An 18,339-nucleotide genomic window follows, 5' to 3' on the forward strand; every position below is an offset into this window, starting at 1 on the left:
TAAACTAATATCATTACAAACTATAAACAAATACATACTTATGAAAAATGAAAAATAAAATATTAAACTGTTATATCCATCTACTATCACATATCATCTATTTTAATAATTTGACAGTAAAATTTAATAAAAATTAAAATATATATATAAATTACCATGTATATAATATGAAGTTTTTATAATCAAAAATTTAATTCAAAATAAATTTATTCCAATATATATAAATTTGAGATTTTTAGATCCATCTCCTTGGGCTTTCACTCTCAGGCCACAACATTAGAGATGAAGTAAAATAGTCCATGCGTAGATCTCAGTGGATGATGACTAACTAATTTCCCAGTCCGAGGAGACAAACTGGCAGCTTAACTCCTTCAATAATTTCGTTCGGGCCGGAGGAAAGTCGGACGATTTGCAGATGTATTTCGTTTTGTAATGGGGTGGTGGGATCCGAATCCAAGACGTCATGGGCTACGACCATGCACAAATCTGCCCTTAAACAACTGTAGTTCCATCGCTTGGTTTAACCAGGGAAAAGAAAAAAAACCGTATATCTTCGCTTTCCTCATTGAGAGACAAAGCTGAACTGTTTTCCGAGCTTGCCATCTCAGGAAAAGGCACTACTTTGTCGGAACTTCAAAGATCCATGTTTTGGATCGTCGACGCTGAATATCAGGTAGCGACTTGAACAGCCAAAGGAGAAGCTGGATCAAGCAGTTTAGAGATAAATCTCCATGGAAGTCACGAGTACTTTGCAACATCCCTTTACAAAAGCGAACATCAATATTTACAAGGTGTAGACGATACTGGATACGAAAATCCTGGAAGTCCTGATACCCAAACTAAACCCACTAAATGTCCAGCAGACTAGATTAATCAAGCCCATATCCCAATTCAGAATTCCTTGTTAAACTCTGTGAACTGTCAAGCCCTAAAACTTTATGATATATATCAAGCAAGCAAAGTATCCGTATGTATGTTTCGGGCAAAGAAGCATCAATCCTCATGTCCTGATTCTGATTCTTGATTTTGGTTCCCAGGACCCTCAATAGCAGCAATATTTTGACCTTCTGGTGGATGAGCACTGTCACTCAGAATCCCGTTTGCTGATCCAAGGCCGCAAAATGACCCATATTAGACACCAGAAAGGATAAACCAGCATTAGGATACGAACCTCATATAAATCTGTATGCTTTCAGATGAGAAGCATACGAATAAAAATAGCGTAAAACTCAGCCAATGAAAATTGATAGATCTTTGGGACTACGTAGTTCTCATCAGCCTAAGTCTAGGCTAGTCTCATCACTAATAGCAGACAGAAATCCATAGTTCAAGTTTGCATAAGTAAAAACCTGATGCGAAAATCCTCATAACAACTCTCCTTGCAAAGAGAAATTCTTCCTGGTGTGAACTCACGAATTTGTTCTGCAAGTTCAAATATCCATCAGAGCTGTGCATTTCAGATCACATGGTTATTCAAATATTTCTCCAAGTCCATATTACAGAATGAGCCAGCAAGAATGGAAACAGAGTAATAATATGTATAAATTTATTATCAAAAAATTTCTCTAGCAGCAATTTCTGCTTTCAAAACCCATCAGCTGCAGTTTTAGAAGCCCAAGGACAACAAGTATTAGAAAATGGGCATGGTAGGAGAGAGGAAAATAAATTTGAAGAGAACTGTTAATAGTTCTATCTTTGTGAGACAATGACAGGATAGCAATAGACTGTTGTAAGAATCACACATTTTAGCACCATTCCCTTATTAAAAAGAAAAACCAAAATACAATGTATCAAAATAACTCTCGGCCTCCTAATTCTCTTTGATTTAGGATGTCTAAAGCATGAGACATACAGGAGGTTTGCAAGGATTTAGTTCACTGGTAGAACCTCTACTCTCCCTCCGATAAACCCTTAACTAGTGGTCACGCAGAACCTCAATAAGCATTAAGTGAGCACTAAGCACCCCTCTGCCACCCTGGTTGTGCAGGCAGGGCAGCCCAATCCCCTAGCCCACCGTTGGCATTAGGGATCAACTACGTAAGACTAAGAATTACCAACTGAGCATCCGTAACCTGCCACACTCTGTCACTAAAAAGTATGACACTTACCAGTTCACCATAGATCAGTCCAACTATTTGATCTAGTCTTCTTCGATGCTTCAACAAGAAAGGACGTAGACCATTCCTGTATAATTGCCTGGCACCCTGTAGAAGGCAAGAAGCACTCAAGTGGGTTGATTGACATGTTATATATTTCAGTACAAATAATGGAAACTCTTAATCAACCTCGTTTAGATTGGATCACCACAAATGCTTTCATCTTTTAAGACAAAAAGTACATGTACAATGTATGGCTAAATGTAAAAACTGAAGACAAAGTCATCTTATGCGTGAAATCAGGGACTACTTGAATCCACCTACTAAAATGAATGATTTAGCAACAGGTTTTCCATAGCGTAAATGAGAACGTCAAACTTACATTGCCCGATGGACATTGTAACCAGACCAGAAATGCGAACTTCATGTAGTAGTAAGCTGGAAACCTAACAAAAGAAGCAAGAGCTTTCTTAGATCCAAATCATCCAAAAAATAAGGCCAAAAAGCCAATTTTGCATTAAAAGGAAGATAGTAAGCAACATTGAGCAAAACAAGAATGAAAGAATGGGAACAAATAAAAGGTGGTATTGCTTGACTACCGAAAGGACAACGCTAAGGAAAGGTTAAAAAACAATGAACTTGGTCCACCTAGCATATTTCAAGTGTCACAAGTAGGCCGGACTTCTTAGGGACATCCTCATGACCCCATATCATAGTTACACCTAAAAAACTTTTCTGCAAAGGGGGAATAAGAAGGCTTTCATGCTCTCTGGCAGTGCAAGTTGACAAATAGGCTCACCAGTTACAATAAGCCTTTGACAGGAGACACTCAATTGTTTGCACAGGGGACTGCTGATAAACCTTAGAGAGCATGGAGGTAAATACAAAGTTTAGGTAGAAGATCTTTCTTTGACATAAACAGCAGTCAAACATCACTGCATCTCAACATTTTGGACTATGATTAGGTAGTATATCATAATTAGTTTCAAATAAAATCCGAGAAAGGATATTCTTACATAAAAGGCCAACATTCTGCTATAACCTTGACAAACAAACCTAGAGAAAAAATAAACAAAAGAACTGGGAAAGACCATATTGGAGTTCAAAGACTCACCAGAAGAGAATTTTGTCCGCAAACACTTCGGCAACGCTAAAACTTCCATAAGCTGCAATAGTGAACTACTACTATAAGATATGACAAAGAGTGTGAGCAAGCAATTCAGATTGTCAACCTCCACAATGAAACCACAGTTCGCAGTGACTAGTAAGTTAGATGGACAGTGTTCAAGCAATTAAAAATTCTTCACTTTGCATAGCCTCATGTCCATATTAGATATGCTGCGGAGACTAGCAGAACCGCCTACCCACCCATCCTGCTCTTTACGACCATACTTGTAAGGTATCTCTAGAACCACATAACAAATAGGTCTTGGTAAAGATTTCCAATCAACCTTTTTTCTAGAATGGCAGGCTAAATGCCTAGGTGTGAAGGTTCCAACAACTCTAACAAAATTCTAAAAGTTTCACGTACAATAATTTGAAGGATGTAAAAGGTACCAACCTGCCCAATAAATAAGCCATCTCTGCTGCTCATCCTGATCCCTCTCCTCAATGGCTTTAAATGTTGAGTAAACAGGGAACACAATCCCCACAGAACAGCTGCATGAACAACATAATGATGTAGTGTTTGTTATAGTGTATAGCAATTTATAAAGCATTGTAGTCACCCAGTATAGAAGTGTAAACTAAAGGAGTTGAGTAAACAATCCAAATATGACAGCTTGTCAGCACAAATTTCCACTCACATGACAACAGACGTAAGTTATCACAAAACTAATAAGAGCGAGCACTCACCACGCAGTCCGGACAACAATGTTGGAGCTAACTGGGCAGAGAAGCAACCGTAACCCGACCTGATTCAAATAAACACAACCATCAATACAAAGTTAACGCATCCTCCCGAGTCAAATAAACGCACTATAAATTCCAATCGCTAGAGCACAACGGGGACAACTTCTTTCCAAGCAAGGGATCCATACAGACAAGAGACACTAGGGATTGTGACCAAGCTATCTACTTTAATCACTACAGCACTAAAAGTAGCAGTGAAACATACAACCCATGACTCGTCCACAATTCCAATCGCGTGGGCAACCACGGTTACTTCAAACGCGGGATGAACTGGAGAAGACCCTTTAAGAACAGAATCAGCACGGAATCCGATGAAGGGACCCGGCAAGAGAATTTACAAGTAACTGCACCATAGACACCGACACCGCGCTCGAAAGATGTAGAAAATTGCTAAATGCGCAGACTTGCGAACTAACATCTCGTTCGCAGTCTCCATTCCCCACTAAAACGCAGATTTCTAAGGAATCAGAACCGATTCCTACGGCTAAAAACCCGTAATCATCCACGGGCGACCCACCCAATAGTAAAAATCAAATGGGTTAACGAACGAGAGTGACTGCTAACCTCGCCTGCGAGATCCATTGAAGCAGAAGCAAATCCTGCGAATTCACCAGACGACACTCGGACCAGGAAATAGCGCGAGCGAGACAAGGAAAGGGGGGATTGTAATCTCACTGAATATATTTTTTTTCCAAATTTGACTGAGGAAACGGAAATCTGGCTTCGCCCGATGAGCTTTGGCATGGACCTAATGGGCCCGGAAAGAGAATGAGGTGGGCCTTATTGGGCCGTAAGAGGTGTTCGGGTTTTTTTGGGCCACGTAAGAGGCCTTTGGTTAGCAATGGCGGACCCGGAAATTTCAGGTTCAAGGGTAATCGAGATTTTTAAGAATACGGGATGTCTGTATAAATGCTTTCATGGAACTTATTAAGTCATAATGATTCCACTGTAAAATGGTTAAATTTTCCATTGAAAACAAGTGTTCCGTAAATACATGGAACCATTGCATATTTTATCATCGAGTAGTATGAAATACTTCAATTTTTCAAATGTGCGTAAAATCAAATACGAAATATGTCAATGTAGACAGTATTGTCGTTATATTACTATGAACTTTCTGCATCCGTGTCCGATGTATGTAAATAGCTAATTGAAGACAACATGGCTTTTGCTAAATACGTGAGTCGTGTCACGAAACTATGCTTAGCTTTTGCTTAGTAAGCGAGTCACGTAGCAAAATCACATGACAATATAATCTATTTAATGGAGGCCTTATATTGAGCCCAAATCTAAAAACCGTTTTGCAAAAATGTTGATTGCTTTGGCCCCTTGGATTAGCAGCCCTTCGGACTCTCTGCTGAATAATTACTATCTCATTTTCTAAAATCTTGTAAATCTTGACCAAATGCTTGCGCTTGGTCGAAACAGGTGCTGCACACATCTTTTCCATCCGTTTCAAGGACAGCATCCATCTTCTAAAGCATGATTCATGAACTGCTATGTCAAATACTTGAATGCGCATCCGAAATGGGAAAATTATTAAAAAAATCAAAAACCTATTGCAATTGTGTCAATTCAGTCATAAACTTATTTTTTGACCAATTGAGTTATAAACCTTTTATAATTATTTTCGATCAATTCATCCGGCCAAAATTGGCCGGTTAGAGCTGATTTGGCACCGGCGTTGGCAACCTTTTTAATAATATTTTATTTTTCGACATATTTTAGTAATTTGTTTTTATCTTTTTTCCTTTTCTCTCTCTCTCTTTTTTTTCCTTCTACCTCTCCCTCCTTCCTCCTCTTCTCTCCTCCTCCCTCCTCCTTATTTGGCTTCGGCGACAAACCGAGGGGAGGGCTAGCCGTCATCGGGCCGAGGCGGCCGGGCTAGCTCACCTCACCATCACTGGGTGAGGGCGAGCTCACCCAGCCACTGGCGAGGTGAGCCCTCGCCCGACAAGGGGGGCCTTGCCGTTGTTGAGTCTGGCAAGGGCTCGCCTCATCGGTCGACAAGCTCACGCTCAGCAACTACGGGGCAAGCCCCTGTCGGATTTGGCGAGGGCTTGCCTCACCCGACAACCGGAAGGTAAGCCCTCGCTAGATCCAACGAGGGGGGCTCACCGTCACGTCTGGTAAGGCCCTCCTCGCTAGATCTAGCGAGGGCTCGCCCCACCGTCATTAGGTGCAAGCTCGCCGATTGGCAAGGCAAGCCTACCAAATTGCCTCAGTCCGACTAGCCTGGTCGTTCACCAAAGCCAAAGGAAGGAGGAGGGAGGAGGGAGGAAGAAGGAAAAAAAAAAAAAAAGGAAAAAATTTAATAAAAATTTAATAAAAATTTAATAAAAATTTTCAAAAAATAAAATATTATGAAAAAAAAAAAAAAAAAAGATGCCGGTGCCGGCTAGCTAATTTTGGCTAGATGGAGTCCATACCATCCTTTTTTCGACGTCCTTGGAATTTTTGCAGAAATAATGGAAGCATTCTCAATGCACCACTGGAAATAAGAATAATTGTAAAAGGTTTAGAACTCAATTGGTCAAAAAATAAGTTTATAACTAAACTGGCACAATTATTCTCCAAATTGGTCACAAAAAAAAAAAAAAAAACTAAACCGACATAATTGCAATAGGTTTATGACTTTTTTGATAATTTTCCCGATCCGAAATATATGTATATACAACAATTTATGTTTTTCCCGTGCAAACATCGGGCATTATTCGAACTCGAAAGCACACCCTGCCCACAAACTCTGGCTGTGTTTGTTTGTGTTGGGAACTTGCGCTGGGGTCGGATCGGCTCTTCGTAGGGGTCCGTGTGTTGTAAGGAATGTGGAAGATGCTTAATTTCAAAAAGCAACACCCACCAGCCTTTTTAACCAAATTTTTGTGCACGAGCAACTAGAAATTAGTACGAGCCGTGCTCGCTAGCTAATTATATGCATGAGAAGTAAGAATGCTTATGCACAACCCCTAATTTGGCAATAACGCATGGATTTGCCCTATGATTCGTTTCTCAAGGTTGACGTGCTAAAGAAGTCTATATCTACAAAAACAATTATGTAATATATGTAAACGATAATTATACGTGCGCACACAAATTTTATTTCATGAGTCTTACTTACAGTGATATCCATATGCATCACTATGCTAAAACATTCATACATAAATGTCCACATAGTAAAAGCTGATCTTGCTCGTATGCTTGCACGCTTTACTTTGACACGAGTTTGCTTGAGCTAGAATTTTCTCTCAAAAGAATTGGGAATTTTCTCTGTTTACTTCATTGTGGGGAACTACAAAAGAATCGGGAGTTTGGGCTTTATGGACCGTGAAAAGAGTATGAGGTGGACATAGGCCCCGTTTGATTTAGTATTTGTTGACACCTAAATTTCACCATTTCACTTAAAACTTAATCACATACAAAATTATGAATTAGTCGCTAAAAAAAAATTGAAAGAGAAGCGGATCGAGCTAGGCCCGGTCCTTTCCAATTCTCTTCTCCTTTATATATTTTGTCGCTTGGGCCCAAGCCCAGCCCCTCTTTTTCCTTTCATTCCCCGGCCCAACCTTCTTCTCTTCTTCCCCTCTCTCTCTCACGCTCTCTGTAGAAAGAAGAAAAAGCAAAGTACGAGCCAGAGGAGATTGGGATGGCGAGGGAGCAGAGGGGGCAGCAGATCGCACAGCATGATCCCAGGTCGGAGTCAGACCGGAAAGGCAGCTGGCGGTGGCAGGGGGCCATGCGCGCTTGCTGGCCGAGCATAAAAAGCGAGAGGCGGAGAGGCTTTTTGGAGGGGGGATTTTTGGCCGAGAGAGATTGGAGAGGGCCTTTGGCGAGAGAGCTTGAAGGAAGGAGAGGGGTAGAAATGGAGAGTGACCGGGAAGGAGGAGGCCCGGAATCCACCTCAGCCAAGCATCGCTCAGCCACCCCCGACGCGAGCTTGAGCCTCCAAGCCGGAACCACCAAGTCGCGGCTTCCCTTTCCTTGAATTCAAGTTTTTGCGGTGAGTTTCCTGGTTTTTGGTTCAACTCGTGTCAATTTCCCAAGGATTCCGGCTCGGGGGCGTGCAAGGCGACCGGACATTGTTCGATCTATCGATCTCGCCCGCCGTTCGCCACCCTCGAGCCGGGTAGGGGCCTTGGCCGACCTTTTTCTCTTTGTGCCCTGCTTTTGTCCTGTTCCCTCATATTTTTTGCATGGTTTACTGAGTTGGGACATGAGTTTTGGGTTCTCTTATGCTGTCCTTCATTGATGTTGAGCACTCCCTGCCATTCTCGTTGAGCTGTGGTCTAGTTTCGAATCTTGTTATTGTCCGTGGCTGCCTTGAGTCGATTGTTTGATAAAATAGCCACAACCTTTTGCCGTTTCCGAAGCTCGTGTATAGTCGTTTTGATCGCTAGTTACTGAGGTCGTCTTGCATGAAGCCTTAACTTGTTGATCGTGGGTAGTGGTTAGTGAGGTTGAGCAATGATGTTTGGCAGTGCAGTGACATTTCTTCAAGAGAGATCTTGACAATGGTGTTGTTCTCGGCAAAGAAGAGAACGTCGAAAAGGGAGCTTGAAAGGAAATCAAGCCTACTTAAGGGATAATTAAATTTAATAAAAGAAAACAAGAGAAACAAACAAAGAATAATGAAAAGAGAGATAACATCAATATGTAAGCCATTTTAAGCGTGTGGGCTGGATGGACTTTTGGAATGTCTGTGTCATTTTCAAAGGGTAACATTTGTCTTTCTTTTTGTCCATTTTCACGTGCATTTTGCGGATATCCGAACTTGTGGCAGTACGTCGCACCTCACGTCCATTTTGCGTTTTGCATTTTATATAAATTTAAGTTTGTTGGATAGTGGCGCATGCTGTTCTCGGCTTGGTATGGAATAAATATACGTCAAGATCATGGTTTTGGCGCTTGAGGTTGGGGTTGAATTCACGGGAATCTGGGTTTAATGGAAGAGAAAAACAAAACAAAAAGAAGAGAAAAAGAAATGAAAAAAGATGATGAAAAGAAATAAGAAGGGACAAAACAAGAGGGAAAGACGTTGGAGGGACGTTCTGCAGCAGAAGAAGACAAAATGAGAAAAAACAAAAAGAGAAAAAAAAATATTTTTTATCCGACATGGGTTGGACCTGGGCTTGGATCGGACCAATCCTACCCAGTCCAAACCCTTGTTCCGAATATAATAATATTAAGTATTAAAAAATATTAAAATTTCAAAAAAATTAAAAAAAAAAAATCGAAAATTTCGAAAAAAAAAAAAAAAAAAAGGTCAGAAAATTCATAATTTCATTTGAAAAAATTTAAAAACAAACTTTCCGAGCTATTTTCTTAAAAAATGGGAGTTTCTTAATTTAAAAATTTGAGTAAGCCCTTAGTGCTCTATCTGAGAGTTTCAATTGTCTTCAAAGACAATTACTTCACGCTTTTGTTGTTTTAATCCCTTTAGTCTACTTAATATTAGCATTTATCTTTTCATTAATGTTAAATATTTGCTCTCCTATGCAATTTATTTAAACCTTTCCTTGGTTGCTAACGATTACTTTAATGATTGCTCACCCGCAAGATCACCTCGGATATATATAAAATTAATCCAAATTGCATAACAAAAATCTTTTTTTCTAAAATGAATAAGATTAGGTACTGAAAGTGCACTAATTAGTCAATTAGTGTAATCAAGTCTTCGACTCTAGATTCTCTGGATTGCGTAGAAAGTGTGGTATACTCGTGTCTCACTTAGTTTCTAGCGGACCCCAATAAGCTAGTGGCGATTATTTTTGTGAAATTCTTAAGAATGTCCTAATGTCACGTGAGGTATGGGCTTGGGAGAGCTCGCGCCTAGTCATGAACCTTAGTCCATCATTTAAGCAATACCTAACCCACTCTCTTCCCTCGAGGGGTAGGTCGTGACAGTATCTAATTGGACATTGGGACTTTAAAGTCTCTTGGTCAAATGCAAATACCATTTAATTTGTTTTTTGCTCAATTTTGGAGAAATATAATTGCATCTCCAAAGGGCTCTAAGGGCCTTTAGCTCAAAGCGATTTGGAGGTTCTTTGAAAAGTTGCATTCTCGAAATGCAAGTCTTGGCTCCTCATTCACTATTCATCTTCTCCATGGTTTGCACAAAGAAGTTAAACGAAGGTCGATGGGTCATGGCTATCGTTTTGGCCACCAACGGTTGAACTCCACCAAAAAAATAAATTAAAAGCCTTTTTTAAAGAAAAAGTATTTTATAAAATGTAATTTTTATCAAATAGTATTTAAGCCAAAATTATTTCCCAATGCATTTTAAATTTACAATTCACCAAATGCTATTTACATTTTGGAAAATCTTTTTAGTTGAAATGTATTTGCATTTTTTCAAGAACATTTCCCAAAGCCAAACCAAACGGGGCCATAGTGGATAAGGGCGGTTCGCAAGAATATTGCAAGAATTTTTCTTGCCAATAAATTGTTTTAGATGCATTTTAATGATATACTTAGAAAAAATGATATTGTAAATTTGTAATACAATTGGCTCATAATATCCATTTTGCTAATGATACAAAATCTCAACATCTTTTTTTTTTTTTTTTTTCATTTCGTCTGATAAAATCTCAACTTAATAGGTAAGAAGGTTGCCATGAGAGATAGGGAAGAAAAAGTCTTAGAGGACATAAAATAACCCACATGAGGTTTTGTTCAATGTTTTTGTTTACGATTGTCTCTTTATTTTTAATTAATATCAAATTGAATGGATTTTTTTTTATGTAACTTCCATACTACGTTTAAAATAAGCCTTGTTATTGTTATTTAAATAGCTTTTTCATTACTATGCCTTCTTCTTCTTCTTTTCAATTTCAGATTTTATTTATTGCTTAATCTTTCAATTAAGTAAAATTTAAATTTTTAGGGAAATTTTATTAATTTAAAATCTCGCAAGATTCGTTTCCATCTCTTTTGTTTCCCATTCTCCTCTCCCGTGGCTCAACTTCACTCCGGTACTCACTTTGATTTTTTGTCTAAGGGCTTTTCACGGTTAAATTAAGGGATATGTTCGGCAGAAGTCCTAAAACTTGTCAAGGAAGTGCAATTGAGTCCTAAAACTTACAAAAAGTGCAATCAAGTCCTAAAACTTGTTAAGTTTGTTCAATTGAGTCCTAAACTTAACATCGTCAAGAAAGTTAACGGAAATTGCTTGACGTGGCGACGTCATATTTTAAATGAATTTTTATTTTATATATGGCTTTTTTAAATTATTTTTATTCAAAATCTTTAAAAAATAGATAAAAAACTAAAAAGAAAAAGATAAATTTATTTTAAAAATAAAACTATTAAAAAAAAAGCTGCCGGTGGAGCTTCCACCGCCGCCCATCGCCGAAGGGGGTCGACGACGGCCGCCGGACGGGCCGTGACGGTCGCCGGCCCTAGGCGGGTGGCGATCTTCGCCCGGGCGGGCGAGGCCTCGCCGGCCCTCACACAGGGTCGGCGATGCTCGCCCGGATTTGGGCGCCGAGCAACCGGACCTCATGGTCCTCCTCCTCCTCGGCCTCGCCATTCTCGTCGTCGTCGATGGCGGGGCGGCGTCGTCCTCGTCGGCGGAGTTGGTTGAGCGGGCGACGGCCTCGAGCTCCTCCTCGTCCTCCTCGTTGTCCGGCTCGTCGAGCTACAGCTGCTCCTCCCCCTCGGACCCGTCCGACGGGGCCTCGTCGGACGACGCCCGCTCGCCCGGATCCGGGCGAGCATTGCCGACCCTGTGCCGATGGTTGCCGGCCCTCGTGGGGGGGCCGGCGGCGTGCCCAGATCTGGGCGTCCTCGCCCGACCTAACGGGGTGGCCGGCCCTCACTTGGGGCCGACGAGACCTTGCCCGGTTGAGGGCCGGCCACCCGCCCGGGGCCGGCGACCATCGCCGTCCCCTCCGGCGGTCGTCGCCAGCCCCCTCCGGTGATGGGCGGCGGGGAAGGTCCACCGGCAGCCTTTTTTTTTTTTTTAATAGTTTTGTTTTTTAAATAAATTTAGCTTTTCCTTTTTAATTTTTATCTTATTTTTAAAGATTTTGAATAAAAAATAATTTTAAAAAGCCATATATATAATAAAAAAATTCATTTAAAATATTATGTCGGCGCCACGTCAGCGCCGCGTCGGCAATTCCGTTAACTTTCTTGACGATGTTAACTTTAGGACTTAATTGAACCAACTTGACAAGTTTTAGGACTTGATTGCACTTTTTGTAAGTTTTAGGACTCAATTGCACTTTCTTGACAAATTTTAGGACTTCTGCTGAACATATCCCGTTAAATTAATATCTGATCAAAATCGGTAGGTGAAGTATGAATGATTGCAATAGAGATTTTAACCCCTTTCCTTCGAGTTGCATCATGATCCGACCTTGAGTAGAAGCTGCCTTTTTTAAATTCTTCCCCGCCTCTTTAGAATTCTCATTTTCCTAAATTTAAAGTAGGTTCTTCAATTCGAGATTTATTGAAAGTGTATTTGACCTCAAAGTTGAATGGGACAAGCACGTGTCTAGATAAGTTTGTGGTGACAAATGATACATCGGATGGTATGGGTGATTATTTCACCTCGAAAATAGCAATGCATAAAATAAAATCGCAATCTTGTCCGCAAAAGTTAGGTCTATTTTTCTTGCATCCAACTAATGGATGGTATTCCTAAATATGAATGCGTGAATAGAGTAAAAGGAAGGATGAAAAAATTACGCCCGGTCTAAGTTAAGTTGGGTGAAAAAAATAACAAAGAAAAAAATAACAAATACTATATTTTAATTTTTTTAGCTCTTTAGAAAGCCTCTAGGTAGTTAGTTGTATTAAAAACCTATAAATATAACAAAAGTGTGGCAAAACGCCCACCTACAAACATGAACAGGCTTTACATTATTAAATGCTATATAATATTTTTATTTGAAAAAAATTGAACTGCATTCTTGGTATCATGGAATCATGAGCTTTTGTAAATGCAAAAGTCGAGTAAATGAGATATCACATGAAAAAGTTATACCCAGTCAAAGTTACATTTGGTCAAAATAATGTCCAATCAAAGTTTGGTCAAATTTGAACAAAAAAAAAGTTCAAGTGCGGGAAATCTAAATTTGTCACGAGAGTGTAATTAAGCCCTAAAAAGAGTGTGATCAAATCTTAAAACAAGTTGATTGGTACAATTTTATTTCATTAATTCTAACCAACTTGGCTAATGAAAATTATTGTACTTTTTAATATTATTCTCTCTAATCTACGTGACATTGACATCACTAAAATGTAAATGGTAGTGTCAAAATTATGTCTTTTCGTCCAAATATGATCATTTTCTAATCTAAATATTATTTAAATTAGAGTAAAAAATAAAGTAAATTAAAAAAAAAAAAAAAAAAGAAGAAGGAAAGAGCACAAAATTGGGGAGGCCTCGCGGCCGCCACCCCACCATTGTCGAAAAGGTCAGCCAAGGTCACCAAGCCCCGACTAGTGGGCAACGACCATGGAGGATTCGCTTGGGAGCAACTATGGCGTTTTGATCGGACTTGCTCGCTGAGGGAAACTTAAAGAAGAATACTCAGTCGAGGATATGGCAAAGGACATAGAGGAATTTTACCATTTTTTCTTGATTTACCCCCTCCAAAAAAAAGAGGTAGGGGTGAGCAATCGAGTCATTTTAACCCAAAAACCCTCTTGAACCGCCCTTAATCAGCCAATTTGAGGCTTATTCACAAGGAAATTGCCTTTGAGAGGCTTTTACTTTGTGCCCAAAGTTTCAGTTAGAACCCCCTACCACCATGGCAGGTTTATGAGCCTAAGGATTATATAGTTTTTGAGAAGAGGAATTTTGTATATAAGTAATCTCCACGGTTGATTCCTTATCTCTCTTCGAGGCATATCAACAAATTGTGGTCTTGATCAACCTTCCTTCACGCATGATCCCCTCAATGCGTTCACCTAACTCCACCAATACAGCAAAGTTAATAAAGGTGTAAATATACATTTTCTCGAAGAAATCTCGAGGCATGGCTTGCTTAGACAATGGTGGCTTTACTTGAGATGCAATAGCTCTCCATCTTTGAGCATAAGCTCTAAATGTTTCAGTTCTCCTGTTCTCGACTCGAACTAATTTCTCTCGGGTTTGAGCGATTTCAGTGTTGAACTTATATTGTTGGAGGAATTCATTGGCAAGATCCTCCCAAGTATGTATCTTCTCCAAGTCTAATTCTATAAACCATGTCAGTGCAGGACCAACCAAGCTATCCTAAAAGGAATTAACCAAGAGTGAAGGATTGTCTGAGTAACGAACAATCTTGCCCAGATAGAACCCCCTACCACCATGGCAGGTTTATGAGCCTGAGGATTATATAGTTTTTGAGAAGAGGAATTTTGTATATAAGCAATCTCCACGGTTGATTCCTTATCTCTCTTCGAGGCATATCGACAAATTGTGGTCTTGATCAACCTTCCTTCACGCATGATCCCCTCAATGCGTTCACCTAACTCCACCAATACAGCAAAGTTAATAAAGGTGTAAATATACATTTTCTCAAAGAAATCTCGAGGCATGGCTTGCTTAGACAATGGTGGCTTTACTTGAGATGCAATAGCTCTCCATCTTTGAGCATAAGCTCTAAATGTTTCAGTTCTCCTGTTCTCGACTCGAACTAATTTCTCTCGGGTTTGAGCGATTTCAGTGTTGAACTTATATTGTTGGAGGAATTCGTTGGCAAGATCCTCCCAAGTATGTATCTTCTCCAAGTCTAATTCTATAAACCATGTCAGTGCAAGACCAACCAAGCTATCCTAAAAGGAATTAACCAGGAGCGAAGGATTGTCTGAGTAACGAACAATCTTGCCCAGATAGTACTTTAAGTGGGTCTTGGGGCATCTAATGCCATCATATTTTCTCGTAAACTCGGGCTCTTTGTAGAATTCAGGGACTTTAACCTTGGCTAAGGGCGACAACTTATCAAACCCTTGCGGTTGATATTCTTGTAGCATGCAAAGGCGTTTCTCAATCTTTGCGAGGCGTCTTGAACTTTCCTCATCAAAGTACGGAGTTGGAGTCTCCTTAGATGGAGGCTCTAAATCAATAACCGTTGGGGTTGCAATAGGAACCTCTTCAGCAGGCCATTTTCCCACGGGTTCTGCTATCGGCACTTCAGAGGGTGCAGTAAGAGGATTCATGGTAGGAGAAGCAGGAACTACCGAAGTTAAGTTCTTGACTTGGTTGGAGAGATCAGCTAACAGCGCCATCATTTGCGCCATTTGGTTCTCCATACTAATAACACGAGCATGAGTATCTTCGTTCTCCATCCTTGATTGGTGGCGAGTACGTATGATTGACCGCTCTTCAACTGTCTTTCACAACCTAGAATGAGGGGAAGCTATGGGCAACCGCTTCGAGTTGCGACAATGCCGACCAGAGACTGCCGGATAATGACGGTGGAGGCAACTGGTTGGGCGCGACCAAGGGGTGAGGGTTTGTCCGGCCGAGAGCGATGGAAAAGAGCCACATTTGTTTTTCCTCTGTTTTCCCTTCCCGTTTCCTCTTTCGTTTTGGTACCGCCGACTCTGCGGATCGTCGCACCGTGCCCTTGGACGCACCTCCTTCTGCAGGCGCGCTTCATAGTTGTTTTCGTGAGACCGCGTATCTGGTCTGCCGATTTCTCTATCTGCATTAATGAACAGCTGGGGTTTCTCGCTCAATCTTGGTGCCGATCTGGTGTAACGCTCTTTTGAGTGACTTCCGTGAGCTCGTGAATCGTAGGCGTCGGTTTCCCCATCTGCAACCCAAGCAAAAAATGGAAGGCCGTGGATGCTTGGCTAATTCATGTGGGCCGAAGGGGAAGTAGCCGAACTTTTAATAAATTAATTAATTTTTGAAATTGCCTATTTATCTATTTTTCGTTTATCTATTTTTTGTTGCCTATGTTCCCTTACCCCTTTATATATTTTTCTAACGAAATTTTACCCCATTGACAAAATCAGAATTCGACAATGATAAAATAGAAAAGAAATATGCATGTCACTATAGAAATTGAACCCTCGAAGATTGATGATGTACATACTGTGTAAAAGGAAGAAAACCAAAAGCTCGAGAAATTTGGTATTTCGTTACGAAAACCAAGAAGGCTCAAATCCTTAGCATGTCTTCATTGAGTGTTAAATCTTGCATTTGAGTAGAAATTTGGTATTTCGCTACGAAAACCAAGAAGGCTCAATACATAGAGCCTATTTGTTATTTCAAACTTTTTTTTTCACTCTTTAAAGAAAAAGGTTCTACTCAAATGCAAGATTTAACACTCAATGAAGACATGCTAAGGATTTGAGCATTCTTGGTTTTCGTAGAGAAATACCAAATTTCTCGAGCTTTTGGTTTTTTTCCTCTCGCACAATATGTACGTTGTCAATCTTCGAGAGTTCAATTTCAATAGTGACATGCATATTTCTTCATCTATTTTATCATTGTCGACATATGATTTTGTTAATCGGGTAAAATTTCATTAGAAAAATATATAAAGAGGTAAGGTAGCATGGGTAACAAAAACTAGATGAAAAATAGATAAATAGGCAATTTCAAAAATTAATTAACTTATTAAAAGTTCGGCTACTTCCCTTTGGTCCACACGAACTGGCCTAGTGTCCACGGCCTTCCATTTTTCGCTTGGGTTGCAGATGGGGAAACCGACGCCTACGATTCACGAGCTCACGGAAATCACTCAAAAGAGCACCACACCAGATCGGCACCAAGATTGAGCGGGAAACCCCAGCCGTTCATCAATGCATATAGAGAAATAGGCAGATCGGATACGCGATCTCACGAAAACAACTATGAAATGCACTTACAGAAGGAGGTGCGTCCAGGGGCATGATGCGATGATCCACAGAGCCGGCGCTACAAAAATGAAAGAGGAAACAAGAAGGGAAAATAGAGGAAAAACAAAGGTGGCTCTTTTCCGTCACTCTTGGCCGGATGAACCCTCACCCTTCAGTTGCGCCTAACCAGTCGCCTCCACCGTTGTTATCCGGCGGTCTCTCATCGGCATTGTCGCATCTCGAAACGGTTGCCCATAGCTCCCCCTCATTTCAGGTTGTGAAAGACCACTGAAGAACGGTCTATCATACGTACTCGCCACCAATCAAGAATAGAGAACAAGATACTCGTGCTTGTGTTATTAGCATGGAGAACCAAATAGCGCAGATGATGACGTTGTTAGTTGATCTCTCTAACCAAGTCAAGAACTTAACTTCGGTAGTTCCTGCTTCTCCTACCATGAATCCTCCTATTGTGTCCTCTGAAGTGTCGATAGCAAAACCCGTGGGAAAAGGGCCTGCTGAAGAGGTTCCTACTGCAACCCCGACGGTTATTGATTTAGAGCCTCCATCTAAGGAGACTCCAACTCCGTACTTTGATAGGAAAGTTCAAGACGCCTCGCAAAGATTGATGAATGCATTTGGATGCTACAAGGATATCAACTGCAGGGGTTTGATAAGCTATCACCCTTAGCCAAGGTTAAAGTCCTTGAATTCTACAAAGAGCCCAAGTTTACGAGGAAATATGAAGACATTGGATGCCTCAAGACCCATTAAAGTACTATTTGGCAAGATGGCTCGTTACTCAGACAATCCTCTGCTCCTGATTAATTCCTTTTAGGATAGCTTGGTTGGTCCTACATTGACATGGTTTATAGAATTAGACTTGGAGAAGATACATACTTGGGAGGATCTCGCCGACGAATTCCTCCAACAATATAAGTTCAACACTGAAATCGCTCCGACCGGAGAGAAATTAGTTTGGGTCGAGAAGAGAAGAACTGAAACGTTTAGAGCTTATGCTCAAAGATGGAGAGCTATTGCATCTCAAGTAAAGCCACCATTGTATGAGAAGAAGGTTATAAAATTACTGCTTCAAGCCATGCCTTGAGATTTCTTCGAGAAAATGTATAACCAAATCTATTTTAACTTTGCCGCATTTGTGGAGTTAGGTGAACGCATTGAGGGGATCATGCGTGAAGGAAGTTGACCGAGACCACGAATCGTCGATATGCCCTAAAGAGAGATAAGGAATCAACCATGGAGATTGCTTATATACAAAATTCCTCTTCTTAGAAACCATATAATCCTCAAGCTCATAAACCTGCCATGGAGGTAAGGGGTTCTTCCCGAAATTTTAAGCACAAATGAAAAGCCCCTCAAAGGCAATTTACTCCATTGCCTAGACCCATGTCTCAGCTACTTCCAATGCTGATCGAAAGTCATCTTGTGTTGAGAGAGATCCCGAGGGATAATCTACCAAGTTTGCCGAGTTCGACCTTAATAAGATGTGTGAGTATCATATGGGAGAAAAATGTCATCATGTGGATAA

At 40.5% G+C, this 18,339-nt stretch overlaps 1 protein-coding gene across 1 annotated transcript; it reads right to left on the reverse strand.

Annotated features, from left to right (window-relative positions):
* Positions 1-702: 702 nt before the first annotated feature.
* LOC104418822 (HVA22-like protein k) lies at positions 703-4,698 on the reverse strand. Its single transcript, XM_010030272.3, has 8 exons — positions 4,572-4,698; positions 3,951-4,009; positions 3,658-3,755; positions 3,211-3,262; positions 2,479-2,542; positions 2,109-2,204; positions 1,350-1,422; positions 703-1,103 (listed from the first exon to the last, which is right to left on the reverse strand). The coding sequence occupies exons 1-8, from the start codon at positions 4,587-4,589 to the stop codon at positions 994-996; spliced, it is 570 nt and encodes a 189-aa protein (XP_010028574.2). The 5' UTR covers positions 4,590-4,698; the 3' UTR covers positions 703-993.
* Positions 4,699-18,339: the final 13,641 nt, after the last annotated feature.

Source organism: Eucalyptus grandis, chromosome 9 (genome assembly GCF_016545825.1).
Source record: "Eucalyptus grandis isolate ANBG69807.140 chromosome 9, ASM1654582v1, whole genome shotgun sequence".
Taxonomy (NCBI): Eukaryota; Viridiplantae; Streptophyta; class Magnoliopsida; order Myrtales; family Myrtaceae; genus Eucalyptus; species Eucalyptus grandis.